Below are 13948 nucleotides of genomic sequence, written 5' to 3'. Positions count from 1 at the left end.
GAGTTTTTGAGTAGGCACACTTAGCTCATGCACTCTATGTGAGAGGGAGCTCTCCCATGCTCTTAAGGAACTGTGCCCAGGCAGAGCATTCACAGACTTGCATTGCCTGTTGCAGACCATACATGGACTTTCAGGACGGAGGCCATGGGATAAGATGGGAAAAGCCTATTGGCTTTATTTAGCATGGCTTGAAAAGGTCACAGTTTTTATTGAATTGTTAAATCTAGACAGTGAAAAGAAAACTGAAGCGTTTGCCAGTACTACCAGAAAATTCTGCCAATGAGTGTATGGAGTTGGTTGTCAAGGAACAGAAAAGAGCCAGAAATGTGTTGCTCCTTGTAACAAGAATGACCTCATGGTAACTAATATCAGAGCTTAATATGTCCCTAAAATAAACTGAGACAAATACGTTTATTTTAAATGGTTTTACTTTTCCCTCTACTTTTGAGCATTTCAGGATGCCAAAAAAACAGACCCTAGGAATCTGACTCCACTGCCATAGTCGTGCTGGGCTGCATGTTTGGGAGCAAAAGACTTGATCTGCTCTCTTGTTGCTATCTCAAATCCACCAGGAGCTGCCTCCACATGTGCCAAGCTTGGACTTGATTAATTCTTTCATTCTTTTGTAAATCTATTTAAAGAGCTTTTAAACTTTCATTCGAAGATAAAGTTTTTCTTGAAGTGACTTTAGGAGAGTTCCGTAGATTTGCTGAGGGAGAGCATTTAGATGGGGTAATTTGCGGAATTCTTCTTGAACAAATTTAAGAAAGGAATGTACACTGAGGATGTGGAATGAATTTGAGATTGATTCTATCGGGCTTGCTGCAGGATTTCCACTAGCGATTTTCCATAGAAGGAGAGGAAGATCAGAAAGAGCAGATGTTGGCACAGACTGCTAGGACAAACCTTGACATCCAGAAGAGAGGGGTGGTGAGCTAGAGTGTGAAGCTTGGTGAGAATTGACAGTCAGATTGATAAAGAAGTGCAGGGTTGAGAAACGAGAAGGATTTTTGAGGTTGCTGGTGCTGATGGAGCAGGAGAGACACAACATGGCTTTGCTAGGCTCTGCTGAGGGTTTGTATGGGGGGGGGGGGTCATGCGTGCTTTTGGAAATGAGCACTGGGGGTAAAAGTTTAATGAAGATCAGAGGAATCGGTAGTTAGAGAAAACACCAAAAATGTAAAATGTCCTGGGAGCAAGTAAAAGAAATTATCTAAAATTATGGGTTAAAAGAGAAGTGAGTGGGTAAGGAAACGTGCAGCTCACAAGTCAGCACCTTCAAAGCTGAAATCATGCAAGTAAGTGGGGAATGCTGGGAGAGGGAGAGAGAGACGGACTTTGAAATCAGAGTGGAAGGCTGATGTAGAAGTGGATGATAGATAAGACAATGCAGAGGAGGAGGAAAGAGTTGGAGCTGGAGCTGCCCAGAACAGGAGAGAGTAGGAAGAAACAGAAGCAGCAGAAATAGGCCAGGGGAAGATTAGTGTCCCCTGTACCTGACCCAGAAGGAAGGTGGGAGGGCAGAAGTGCTTTCAGCAAGAGAAGGCTGTATGGGTCCCCAGCCTGTTAGGTCTGACATAGCCATTATGGACTGTTACTTTCTGGCTCCCCTCCACCTCCACATACTCAAATGTTTCAGTCAAAGCAACAGTACAATCACAGATGACATGCATGGGTAATATGTTCTCACTTCCTTGTGCAGCTCCTTAAAATATAGCTCAAGAAGGCATAGCAACCATTACTATATTTAAAATGAAAAATTATTTATCAAAATAAATGACTTCCAGAGATGACAACGCTTTGCAGTGAATCTGCTAAGTTTCTGTCATTCTAGCTACCTGTACATAAACACAAAATTTCTGCTTTGTTCATCCCAGAGGATGCCAGGACCATGTCATGCTGAATATGTTTTGGATGTGACATTACTTGCAGCTGCAGTTTCCCAGGACTTCTGGCTGCCTAAGCCACTCCACACCAGTAGCACAGTCCTGTGACCCATATATTGTTCTCCACTCAGATGAATGGAGAAGAATTCAGCATTAAGAAAATGGAGCAAGAGGGGATTATTGTTGTTATTTCGTAAATGATGACTGTTTATTGAACTTACATTTTAGTCTTTAAAATTTCTAAACTATGTACATTCCTGGTGTAGGTGTATTAGGTCTGGATGGCTGTTGATATAAGAAGCCCAGCATCTTAATACAGCTGAGATCTTAAGAATTCTGATTAGATGCAGAACAAACTCTCCTATGTCTTTTGAGGGAGTTATGAAAATGTGCCTCACATCAATCAGTATTAGAAACCAAAAGCAGAACAAATTCAGTGGGTCGTTGTGCTCCTGTCCCTGAAAGCGTAAGATTGGTGCTACACTACAACCACAAATTATTTATTTGTTTGTTTGTTTTGAAAGTCTCAGCTGCTGTAAGCCCATCACTTCCTTTGGAAGACATTAACACATTTTAGTAGCTCTGGGTAAAGTTCTCACTTTTTGTGGAAAAGGAAAAGAGTGATGCTGGAAAAGATCATGAAATAAAGGCGTAGAAAATGCCCATGTTCTATTGTTTGCTAAAGAGTTGCCACTGGGAACTGGTCTACAATTTGTCTGGAACCAAGGATTCAGCCTTCCTTTGTGCCAGTCACTGGAAATATGAAGAGCACTGAAGATCTGGGAGAGGATTTGCTGTTGCAAGAAGTAACCAGAAATGAGCTGCCATAGTAGATGAGAGTTGTCATGTACCCAGGCTCCAGGTATTAGCTAATGTCAGATGCTTTAGGAGAGCTTAGCAGGCCATTATGAAACAACCAGCCTTCAAGGGGAGTTTTCTTCCAAAACTTATGTCAAAACATGGGTGCTTGGATCCTTTAGTCTTGATGGTTTATATACCTTGTACTCTTTAAACTTAGGCATAATTGTGCGTATTCTTACTGCTTGTACGATCTCCTGACTTCAGAAACTCGCTAGAGTTGCGTGATAGGGCCTAGAGAAGAGGAGTGGTCTAAGTAGACTTCCAGACTTTCATACTTCAAAACTTTTTTGAACATCTTTATTTCAGTGATGTAGCACTGAAAGATAGGGTAGAGCATTCCAGAGTTTAACTAGGTATCATTCAGAAAGATGTTTCCATTATCAGATTTGAATTTCTTGTCTCTGAGTTCTGTTGAGGTGATTCTTCTGTTACGAGGAAGAGAATTGGGACCTCTTCACCCGTTTTATGTCGTGCATTATTATTCTGTGTCCTTTCATTTGCTGCTCTTGAGAAGTTACATAGCCCCTCATTTAATAGCCTCTGTTTCCAGAACTCGTAGTACTGGTTGTTGATGGCTGCAGATTATGATTAAGGACTCAAGCTGAGCAGGAAATGAGTGGATACTCTCTCTGAGAGTCTAGACCACAAAATGCTGCCAAGCTGTGACAGCTGGGAACAGCCACCATGAAGGAGACACCATCTTTTGCAACATGTCCCATGAAAAAATTCATGGTGTGTCATGGTTATTATCTGCCATTATAACCCACTTGCTGAGCTCGATCCTACCAGGACTAAGGTCTTTCACATGCTGTTGTTACAGCTGTATTATTTAAACTGACAGAGTACACATAAACCACAAGGTTCCAACAGTTTTTTGTACTTAGTTTTCCTCATTAACAAATGATCTATATCCAAAGAATAAATAGATGTGTATGTTCCCTGCATAGTTTTCGTTTTCTCCCGATTAGTTTGATAGGAGAGATATGCAACATCTACTCTATAGTAGAAGTGAAAACCAGATAAAAAGTCACATTTTTTGACAGATTTGTTAAAAACAAGCAATACTGTGCATTTTCAAATAGCTTTTTCTGATTTCTGCACCAACTGGTTGAAAATTTCTAAAAACAAACACTTTTTTTAACAGACTTTTTAATTTGAATACAACGTGTGAATATTTCCATTCCTTCTCTTTTTACTGTTCCTAACAAATGGCTAGATGAACTCAATGACCTGTAACACATTCATCTTTGAAAATACAGTTATGTCTACATACAGCTGCTACTGTTCCAAATCACAGGGAGGTTAGGGTTAATTTTATCTTCTCAGAAGTAGCCAGTCCAGTTTTAGTTTGAACTTTTTCTCAGAAGTAGCCAGTCCAGTTTTAGTTTGAACTTTTTCTCGTCAGTTTATTTCTATCTAAACAACACATTTTTTACACCTGTTCAATAACAAAGTCTTCAATTTGATCTAGATTTGCACTCGTAAGTAAATCTTAATGCATGCTTTCCTGTGCTTAACTAATAATGAGGTTGGATAGGAGTAATGGTTACTAGAATTGCAACATTGAAGGCATTCATTAACATTGGCAATCAGCACTCTTGTGTGGAAGCTTTATGCGAATGGTTGATCAGCCCTTTATAGTGCAGCCTCGAGATCGCCTGTACTCCAGCAGGAACAAACCCACTAAGAAAGGCCACCAGCTGGGGTTTCCAAGGCAGCAGTCGTCCCTTTGCTGCTCCTGTTTGTAGTCCAGACAATGCCGGAGCAGTCAGTGTGTCACTGCTCAGTGGAGAGAAGGCTAATATTACTCCACCCCAGCATAGCCAGCGGCATGGTGCAGCTCATTTTTAGAAGGCTCAGGTGGGTTTGTCACTTGTCTCCAGAGCAGTGCTCGGTCCCTCTTGTGCTCAAAGCAGTTCTGACTGTGTGACCACCCCGGGGACAGGCAAACAACAGCTACACTGAGGGCACAAGCAGCATCACCATGCAGGGAGTGGGCTCCTGTGCTGGGCAGCAGGGAGCAGAGTGCATGAGCTGTCTGCAAAGACTGAACTAACTAGAGATTGCTGACATTCAGGAGCTCAGCAGTGACTCATTGGTTGGGATTAGAAAATACTTCCTCTTTCTAGCATAAATGCGTTCTAGTAAAAGCCACTTCTACTTGGTTCATGAAGTTGGCTACATAGGTGCTGTTTAGAAGGTCCCTTGTGAAGTCCCTCTGTACTTCATAGTCCTGGGCAGTTTCATCACACCAGAGAAAGTAAGTGGAAAAGAGACTGGCTCTTTTTCAGTCTTTTTCCTTGGAGCTTTTCACAGAATGATCATTAGGAAAAACAAGCAAATGAAAACTGAAAAAAGCAAATGAAACTGAAAATTGTTAGGTGATAATAGACATTCCCCACTATCCCAACCTGGTAGTAGGGGGCATCCCAGTACCTTCTACCCAACTGTCTCATCTTTATCAAAAGGAACATGGTGTCCCCTGTTACCATGGGTTACACAGGAGCCCTTCATTTTTTCATAGATAATTTTATCTTGTCAGGTTAATTCTATCACAGAAGAATACTGGGGGAAATAACTGTAAAGTACAGAGACAATTTCCCATATGTGAAGTGATTTGGAGAAAGGGGGTTTAACTGCATTTAGATCATGCAGATTAATTTACTGACACATGTAGTTTCCCAAGTGAAGTGTCCAAATGTTAAGGGTTTGGCTGTAATAAAAGCTTTTCCAAGGAGGAGGGAAGCTATGTACATTTCCAGGGTGATTGTTAAATAGGGATTCTGTACTCCCTGTGTGACAGAATTTTATGGTAACAATTTTGTGTGGACTTCTCTGTCTCTGCCCTTTAGGAGCCTTTGACTGTTGATCTAGTGATCAAAAATCTTCCTTAACCAAATAGAAACATCAGCAAGTCAAGCAAACCATGGAAATCCTCATCTATAATAGTCTGTGCAGCTGCTCTAGCTGTGCTTCACTGTGAGCTTTTCTCTCAAATTTCCAGGTCAGAAAGGAAGATATTTACATTCTTGAAGAGAGCCCAGCAGAGCTCCAGCCTGCCTTCACTGAGCACTTTACCCAGTTAGCCTCTGAGATGTTTGCTCAGTTGTTTGCCAGTATTTGCTTTTCTTAACTTCCAGCTACTGGAATGTATGGACTCTCTCTGCTCCCTCTGACTTCACCACTCACCGCATCAGATCTCAACACAAAAGCGATCCCATCAGAGAGTACAGGTGTCCACTGCAACCATGCACAGCAAAACCACACACCTGGAGTGCTTCTTCAGGCTGCACTGCAGTGAAGCTGGTAGCCTGTCCCTTGAGTTAGTGTACCAACAATGTCCTCTGTAGCTGAATGCTAAAAATCTCTGTGTCATCAGCGAACTGCCATCAATCCTTTTCCTTTACTGCATATTGGTTGTGGAGCTGGGCACTACTTTTGAGGTTTTTGTTTGGGCTTTTTAAAAAAATATTTATCCTACCTAGAGTAAAATTACTAGATTCCAAATTATAGCAGGTAACTGAAAGAAAAGGAGGAGCAATCTAAAACATGGTTGCTGAAGAAATTATTCTCTCAAAGAGAATCTAAACCATATGCTTCTGGCAAACCCAAAAACTGATTACCATGTGTAGCGAGGAAAAGCAAAAGAAACACGCAAATGTGTATGAAGTGAAAGTAGGATACTGCAGAAATCAGAGAGAGTTGGTAGGAAAGCCTGTAGAACTCTGAATGCTCTTAGGATAGAGAACCTGCTTGGAAGAGAGGCTGCTGCAGTTTCCAGCTTTGGCACGAAAACGGGGGTTTCCTCAGAAATATAAATGCAGCAAGGAAATACCTGCCTACATCAGAAATGAAAATTGTCCAACTGCTCATAATAAATTGAAAGCAAAGCAGTAAGAATGTGGGAAATCAGTCATAGTTTCATCATTTGTGATGTCTGTTTGGGATGGATGTCATCCAGATGCTCCAGTTCAGCTGCAACTTGCAGGCCTTTCAAATAATCGCTTTTTGGGTTATGATAGGTAAGCCTACAGGCCAAGCTACTTTTGTAAAACAGGGCTATAAGAGTCAGTGCTTGTTATTTTTGTTTTGTTTCAGGGTGTGCTGGATTCACCATGTTACAGGAGTGTGGGTGTACCCACTTCTTGAGCACCTCAGCCCAGGTGTCAAGATAATCTTTTTTGCAGCTGTTACCGTAATAATTAATGTATTCTACTTGGTGGGAGAAGTCCTGAACAACTATATCTGGGATACGCAAAAATGTGAGTATTGTTTTAGGAATTTATCTTATGAAATACACCATCAGGACTTGAGTATGTTTCTCTGAAACTGTAGAATGTTTTAAGCTGACTAAAACAAAGGAGAATGACAGAAGTTCCACTGAAACGTCTTGCTTGCCTGCCCTTAAAAACAGACGGATGAACAGAATGGCTGCTGGAGAGCCCGATGAGCTATGAATATGTATTCTCTTTTATAACTTACAGTACTAATTTAAGAGCTCTTGGCAATTACCTGAGATGTTTACAACCCACTTATTAGCTGATGAACCCATTAAATGCAGCTAGAATAAAGTATCGTTCCATGCAAACACCATTAACGGTAAGCTTAGACTTAAAAATATACTCTTTTAGTATTTTCAGGTATAAGGTATTTTCTATGTATAAATTTACTCAGGGAAAATGAACATGTTCTTGTCAGTGAAATAACAGGAATGAAAGATCACTTTAGTGCAGACTCTACCTCATCTATCCTGCTTAGGCCACCCATTGCTGAGGAGAGCAAAAAGGAAAATAAGACAAACGCAAGATTAAAAGTAGATTCCTTTTGTCTATGAAAGATGTTTTTCATTTATCAAATTTAATGAAATAAGCAAACAACATTCATAGTAGCTGCTGTGGCAAATCACAACTGGAGGGAAATAAACTCACATGGTAGTTTATTGCACACACAACTCTCTTTAAACAAGTCCTTCAGTACCAGGGAGAATCTAATGCTAAAAGCTCAAAGCAGTTTTACCTGCTGTTTGCTCATATTAGCATACAGGGGTAATGCCTTTTTGGTTTTGCTCTAGGACCATCAATCACTGGTCACAGTGTTCAAGACTGGTACTCAGTCATCATTTTCATGTCAAATTCACATTTATTTAACTTCTTTAAGTTAATTCGGGAAAGATGTTTCTAAAAAAGGCAGCTGCAAGGAATAATTTCACTTGACCTAAGTTCTGTATGAAGAATAATACTGTGGTAAAGAATCACATATTCTTAGCAAGTCCATGAATAAGTAGATGGTGGAAAATCTCCTGCAGTATTCCAAAGTATGCATAACAAAATCCCTGTTCCTTGCGGCCCGAAGCCCTAGAGGAGCTAACTCAATTGGGTCATTCTTCCAACATCTTTCAAGGTTTACCCTGGCATTATTGTCCTCTCCATCGTTTCCTTCACGTAGATAAGGAGTATTGATCCCAAGTCCTTTGTGGCTCAAGCACTTGCAAAACACAAAATGCCGTGAGTCACCTGCTGGTTTGCTGAGCTTGAAACACTTTGCATAAACTTAACACAAAGCACGTGGCAGGAACACCACAAACAGCAGAGATGTAAAATGATGCCAGTCTGTCACCTTGCAAGACCTGGGAAAATATTATTTGAAAACTGTACACTTAAAAGGGGCTTTTGAGCAGTAAGAGTGAGAATCAAAACAGTCTGCCATGAGATTTCTGGGGTGAGAAGGGGTTGGTTTGGGTTTGGAGTTTTTTTATTTGCCTCTGGAGATGCATTAAATAGGATCTCACTACTGACAAAATGATTTGCAGTTAGTTTTTCCAAGTTAAACCACAAACATGGTAGGGAAGGAAAAATTTGCCCTTTGTACAAGCCAGTGTCTGTCCACAATTTTGAGGATATCTGCATTCCTGCCAAACTATTTGATGCCTCTGCAGCAGAGTGCTTCAGAAGAAAGGAAAGAGGCGCTTTCAAAAAGGCAAATTAAACAGCTTTTAAAATTATTGGAAAACCTCCTTCCAGGAGAAAGCAGAAGACTTAAGATTGGCTCTGGAGCAGCCTTGTAAACTCTGTAATCTTTTGGTCCCGGCCTCTTGTTTTGGTTGCTAAACCTTCAGCTGTGGCTCTCCCATTGCGCTGGCTTGCCAGCAACACCCAGGGCCATTGTACTTGGGCTGCTGGCAATGTGCAGACCCATTTGTCTCCGTGTTGTTTCTTTCAGCAAGGCAGATCTGCAGTTGTGCTTTCTAACTGCAGATGGGTCTTATTATTTCCCATATTGGAATTCATTAACTATGTTTTTGAAGTGATTTCCAGTGTACATTCTGCCTATGCGTACATTGCACTAGCAGGTGATCTTACTTGTGACTGGATTTTCCTCTCAGCATTCTCAAGCGTTGCTTATTTTTTGCCTTTGGTTATCATAAGTCTTTCTTTTCCAGCATGCAGCAGGCCTGAAAACCTCCAAAGGAAATATTTGTATTTGAGATGTCTGGCAGAGAGGGCTTAGTCAGAAGAACAATACTTTTGTCAGATACCAGTAGTAATTCATTGTCCAGGAACAGGCATATGAAATAGCTGAATGTTTCCACTGCCAGAAAAAACACAGTCTGCTGCCCAGCCCAGGCTTTTCTCAGCATAGAAAAGAGACGAGTCCTGCAGCTAGAATAAGTTCTTTAAGGAGCCCTACACTTGACTCAGCTCTCCTGATATTACTGAAAGAAATGGCCATTACAAGAAGAGAGAGGCACCCTCTCAGCAGTAGTTTCTTCATTCTTGTACTTTTGAAAAAGGGAGATGTACCTGCAAACACTTAAAAATCCAATGTTGAAATGGAGAGGGGCTTCAAATTATTCAATTCTGAAACACAATTATTAAAATTTTCTTTCAAACAAAGTTGGCTGCTTAGATTCAGCTATGGAAACATCTCTTTTCGTTTGCTAGTAGGTAAGCAGAGCAGGTGAGGGAACTAAGTGTTCCCAGACCTCTGCAGCCGTCAAAGGCTGGGCATGCGGCAGGGGGTCAGGCTGGTCTGAAAATGGGAGTGAGGGAGGGAGGCTTGTGCAGTTCCTTACTGGACAAGCACTGCCATCAGGTGTGCAGATGCTGTTTTCCTTCACAGCAGGTGAGGTAACACATGTGAGCAAGTGCAGGAGCAACAACATCAATAAAGGGAAAGGAAAGATTGATGCATTAGAGGAAACCCTTCATTTGTATTCAGTGAGAGATTTTTAAAAGCTGCTCTCTATATGTTTTCAGGTATTGAAGAAGGAAAAGAAAAGCCGAAATTGGAGTGAACAATAAGAGGCAACACAGAGGATTGTTTATGGCTCCATGGAAGATTTCTCATCCCCAACAGAGGTTGGCATGGAGAAGAATCTTTTGGAAAGGAGGAAGTTTAATGGGCCCACTTCTCAGTGCAAGGATATTTTTGGATTTTATATGGGGGGAAAATGATTTTAGCTAAGAATAATGTTAATGTTTCAATCTTCATTCCTATTTCTCCATGCTTGCATGTGACATACACATATGAGATGTATATTTATCTCCAAGGCATTATCAACGTGCATTTCTTGAATCAAATAAGTCATTAAAACATTAAGTCATTAGATCTTTTTACTTCTGCCAAGAAGAACAATGAGTTCATTCTCTGTATTGTTTGAGAAAAGCTTAACGAGATAGGTTTAATACAGGGAGACAAAGCAATCCTATATATTTCAAAGTACAGCATAGAAGTTAATTGCATGAATGTATCTAAAGAAGAGTTCAGTCTGACTGAAATATTAATGTAACACTATGTAACAGCTGCCTTAAATTCGTTATGTTAATGATTTTACCAGTTCAGTGAAATCTTACTTGCAGTGTTCAGATCTTAAGGCCTAAATAAAGAGGAAATTATCCTTGCATTTCTGTTTCTTCATGCTGATTCTTGAAATTTTGGATGGAGTGATGGCATTTGAATGATATATTTTCAAGTTTTCCAGTGTCAACTGTAGATTATATAATTTCTACATGAGGATTTTTCTTCTTATTTTCATAGTAAAATAACAGATCCTGCATTTTCAAGTTACAAGTTCCCAATAGGTGGGCTGAGCTGTTCGTGTTGTACAGGAGAGAGCATTTAAGTCTACTTCAGGAAGGCACATAAGCGAATGTTTAAAGTTAAACATATGCCTGTTTGTATTAGGAATTCAATTGCAAAATACTGGCGATTGTTTAAGTTTGGCATGATTCTGTTTAATTATTAGACAATCAAGAATTAACTCTAGTAGGCAGAAAGAATTGTCTAGAACTAAAATAAAGTGAACAGAATAATTTCTGGCAAGAAAATATTTATTAAAAAGTAGCTTTATGATCCAAATACTGATATTCATATCACTTATTTGTTCATTAGTGTATTTAGTAATTTATTTTAACACATGCAGAGCACTTTGAGTATGTGTAGTGTTAATGTGTTGGTTTTAGTAACAGGATTTCTGCAGAGTTTTAATATGATTTAACAATGTTTCTGCTCTGGAACAACTCTGGGGAAAACTGATCTCTTGCAACTCATTGCATGCCTCCACAGTACTTTCAAAATGTATTTATGTACACACTATCATAGGAAACAGCACAAGTTCAACAATGTGCTTTTTGGTTTGTTTCCTTCAAAAATAGAGCTCTGTGATGATATTGTCTTTGTCCGTCCTCTAGATTTTTTTTACCTTGCTGATCAAGAGTTGCGAAGATTTCAAAGCTAAGCAAATTACTAGAAAGTTCATGGAAATAAGTGGCCCGATAAAGAAGGAGCTCCTCTGATGATCCTACAGAGGGAGAGGACAGGACACACAAAACCAGCAGAATTTGGAAGCAGATGGCCATAGCCATGTGGCCTTGCATTAGGGATATTATGTTGTGCTGTTCCTGAGCTTCCATTACATGTGCACAGTGATAGTGCAGCATGGTTGCTCTATCCACAGATAGGGCTTGATTGGAGGTGGTAAGATGTCTGTTATTTGCAACAGGCTTTTAAAACTCAGGAAGGAAAGAAGGCATGAATTCAGTCCTGTTTAGTGAGCCAGGAACTGTTTAGGGTCACTGCTTCTGAAAGCTGTGGTAGCACATGAAAGTAGTGGTGGACAATGAATGTTCTGGAAGATCTGGCTGTACTTTCCAACAGCAGCAACTGTGGCTTAGGGTGGGAAGCCCAAAGCACAAACCTGTTGACTTTTTGTAATATGAAGAATCTGTGTAACCTATGCTCTGCTGTTAAGTCTAGGACTTTTTTTTTTTTAATTACTAATTTGTTTCACAGGTATTGTTTCCTTCACAGAATTCATTCTGATGGGAAGAATGTGTTAAATAAAAATAAGAAGTGCCAAAATGCCACACAGCTGTACCCATTCTGCTAGAGCACACTCAGATCATGTCTGCTGTATATATTGTACCACTGAGTACTGAATGTCTGAGATCTCAAAAACTGACATTGATGGAAAGATTCCTCTTTGTCGGCAAGTTTTGCACCTGCTAAAGATAGGTTTTTCTTCTAATACCATGTCATTATATGCAATATTGGAAATGTAGTAAGAATATAAAGAGACCAGAAATGTCAGAGATCAAAATTGCATAGATGAATCCATAGGTAGGTGTCCAAGGGAAAGAAGGCTTCTTTTCAGAGGTACAGCACAGGGATGCTTAAAGTTGTCATCCCTCATATCTGTGAATTTGTGAATATTCAGCACCTCAAAAGAATAGACACCAAGCTTAGATCTCAGTTAAGCCCCTGAGGTTGGCAATGTGAGCCAAAGGCAATATATGTGATACAAAGTGTGGTGGGTTCTATTTGGTTTAAGGAAATTTATAGGTTTGAAGAAGGTTTGAACTCAATTTGTCTTCTCACATCTCAAAAAGTTCTCCACCTCCTGTGAGCTTTGAATCATCATACTTAAAGTCAAAAACATTTTAGAGCATTAAATCCAGCCTCTGATGTATGAACCATGATATAAATAACTTGGGGGCCTGTGTACCCAGAGAGCACTCTTCTAGACTCTGTTCATTCCCTTTAGGATTACACAATCCATCATTCTTAAGAAAGATGATGGATGAATGATGACTAAAATAAAAGTCACTTGTAAACTTGCCAAATTTCAACCATCTTGGCTGAAATTGTCCCTGAAAGGTATTTTTCTTGGGGGAACTATTTTCTTGGTGGAAAGCTTTTTGTCAGAATAAGTAATTATTTCCAAGTGCAAGTCTATTAAAAAAAAAAAAAAAAGGTCTGGAAAACTTTTCTTTTGCTGTGGAACTCAGTCTGAGGACAGCATTTATGTTTGTAGCATTTCTGAATTTATGGGGAATATCTTATTTGTCCAAATTTTAGGAAAAAAAACAAGCCTGCATTTCCCTATAGTGCACAGGTAATTCTCCAGAGTGTTTATCAACTTTGGGAATAATCCATCTTGTGGCTGAATAGGATTTTCCCTGCCATCCCTGATCTGTTGACCCTCTCCATGCCTTGACTACCCAAGACAGACCAGAATGGGGAAGCAACTTTGCTTCCCATGTATTGTCAATACCTCCCCAGAGCTCTCACACAAAAGTGTGAGGGAAGCAAAGCCTTGATGACAACCTGAGCAACAAAAATAGGTTCTAGATGGATGAACTAAGTGAAAAAAATGCTAGCTTTTCCCTTGAGGACTGCAATAAAATTAAATCAGTAATGTTTGTTATGTTGTAGCTGTAATGATAAACCCCATAGAAAACTCTGCGAAGGAATCATTAGTTTTGTTGTCGGAGAAGAGCACAGTGTGCAGTAAATAAGGAAGGCTGCCACACCTTGAACCACAAGGAAAAAACAAAATACAGTTTCATCATTCAGTGAGCACCATCCATCATGTGTTACGAATGAGGCACAGGAAAAAATATTGTGTGATCATCTAATTAAAGGCAATATCATAATTCATACTCACAAGGGGCCAAATTAAGGTTGAACAGACGGCCTAAATGCTGACATTACCTCACTCTTCAATGCCCAACTTTTCAGTCTTAATAGTCTCTTTTTTTAGTAATAGAACACAAAAAAGGGGGGGATTATTTTTAAGGCTGGTTAGAAAGTCTAGCCATTGAGTTGTCATGCATTTCAGTGTGACTACATCCCCTATTTGGCTTTAGAAAGCTCATGCTTACTTTCTGCCTGCTTGTAGGTGCCCCAAAACACGTATTCAT

The 13948-nt window shown here is 39.9% G+C and overlaps 1 protein-coding gene across 1 annotated transcript in view; it reads left to right on the top strand.

Moving 5' to 3' along the window:
• Window positions 1-10650, top strand: part of AIG1 (androgen induced 1) — a 129975-nt gene extending 119325 nt beyond the window's left edge. The window contains exons 5-6 of the mRNA XM_042017031.1: window positions 6846-7009; window positions 10004-10650. Of these exons, the coding sequence (XP_041872965.1) occupies window positions 6846-7009; window positions 10004-10041 (202 nt within the window). The 3' untranslated portion in view covers window positions 10042-10650. The remainder of the gene's footprint in view (window positions 1-6845; window positions 7010-10003) is intronic.
• Window positions 10651-13948: the final 3298 nt, after the last annotated feature.

This window comes from Corvus kubaryi, unplaced genomic scaffold (assembly GCF_017639235.1).
Source record: "Corvus kubaryi isolate FWS band 111438036 unplaced genomic scaffold, C.kubaryi_AGA036_p1.0 split3-73, whole genome shotgun sequence".
Classification (NCBI taxonomy): domain Eukaryota; kingdom Metazoa; phylum Chordata; class Aves; order Passeriformes; family Corvidae; genus Corvus; species Corvus kubaryi.
The sequence above is the reverse complement of the archived record's forward strand: the minus strand, read 5'-3'. Positions and strand labels throughout refer to the sequence as shown.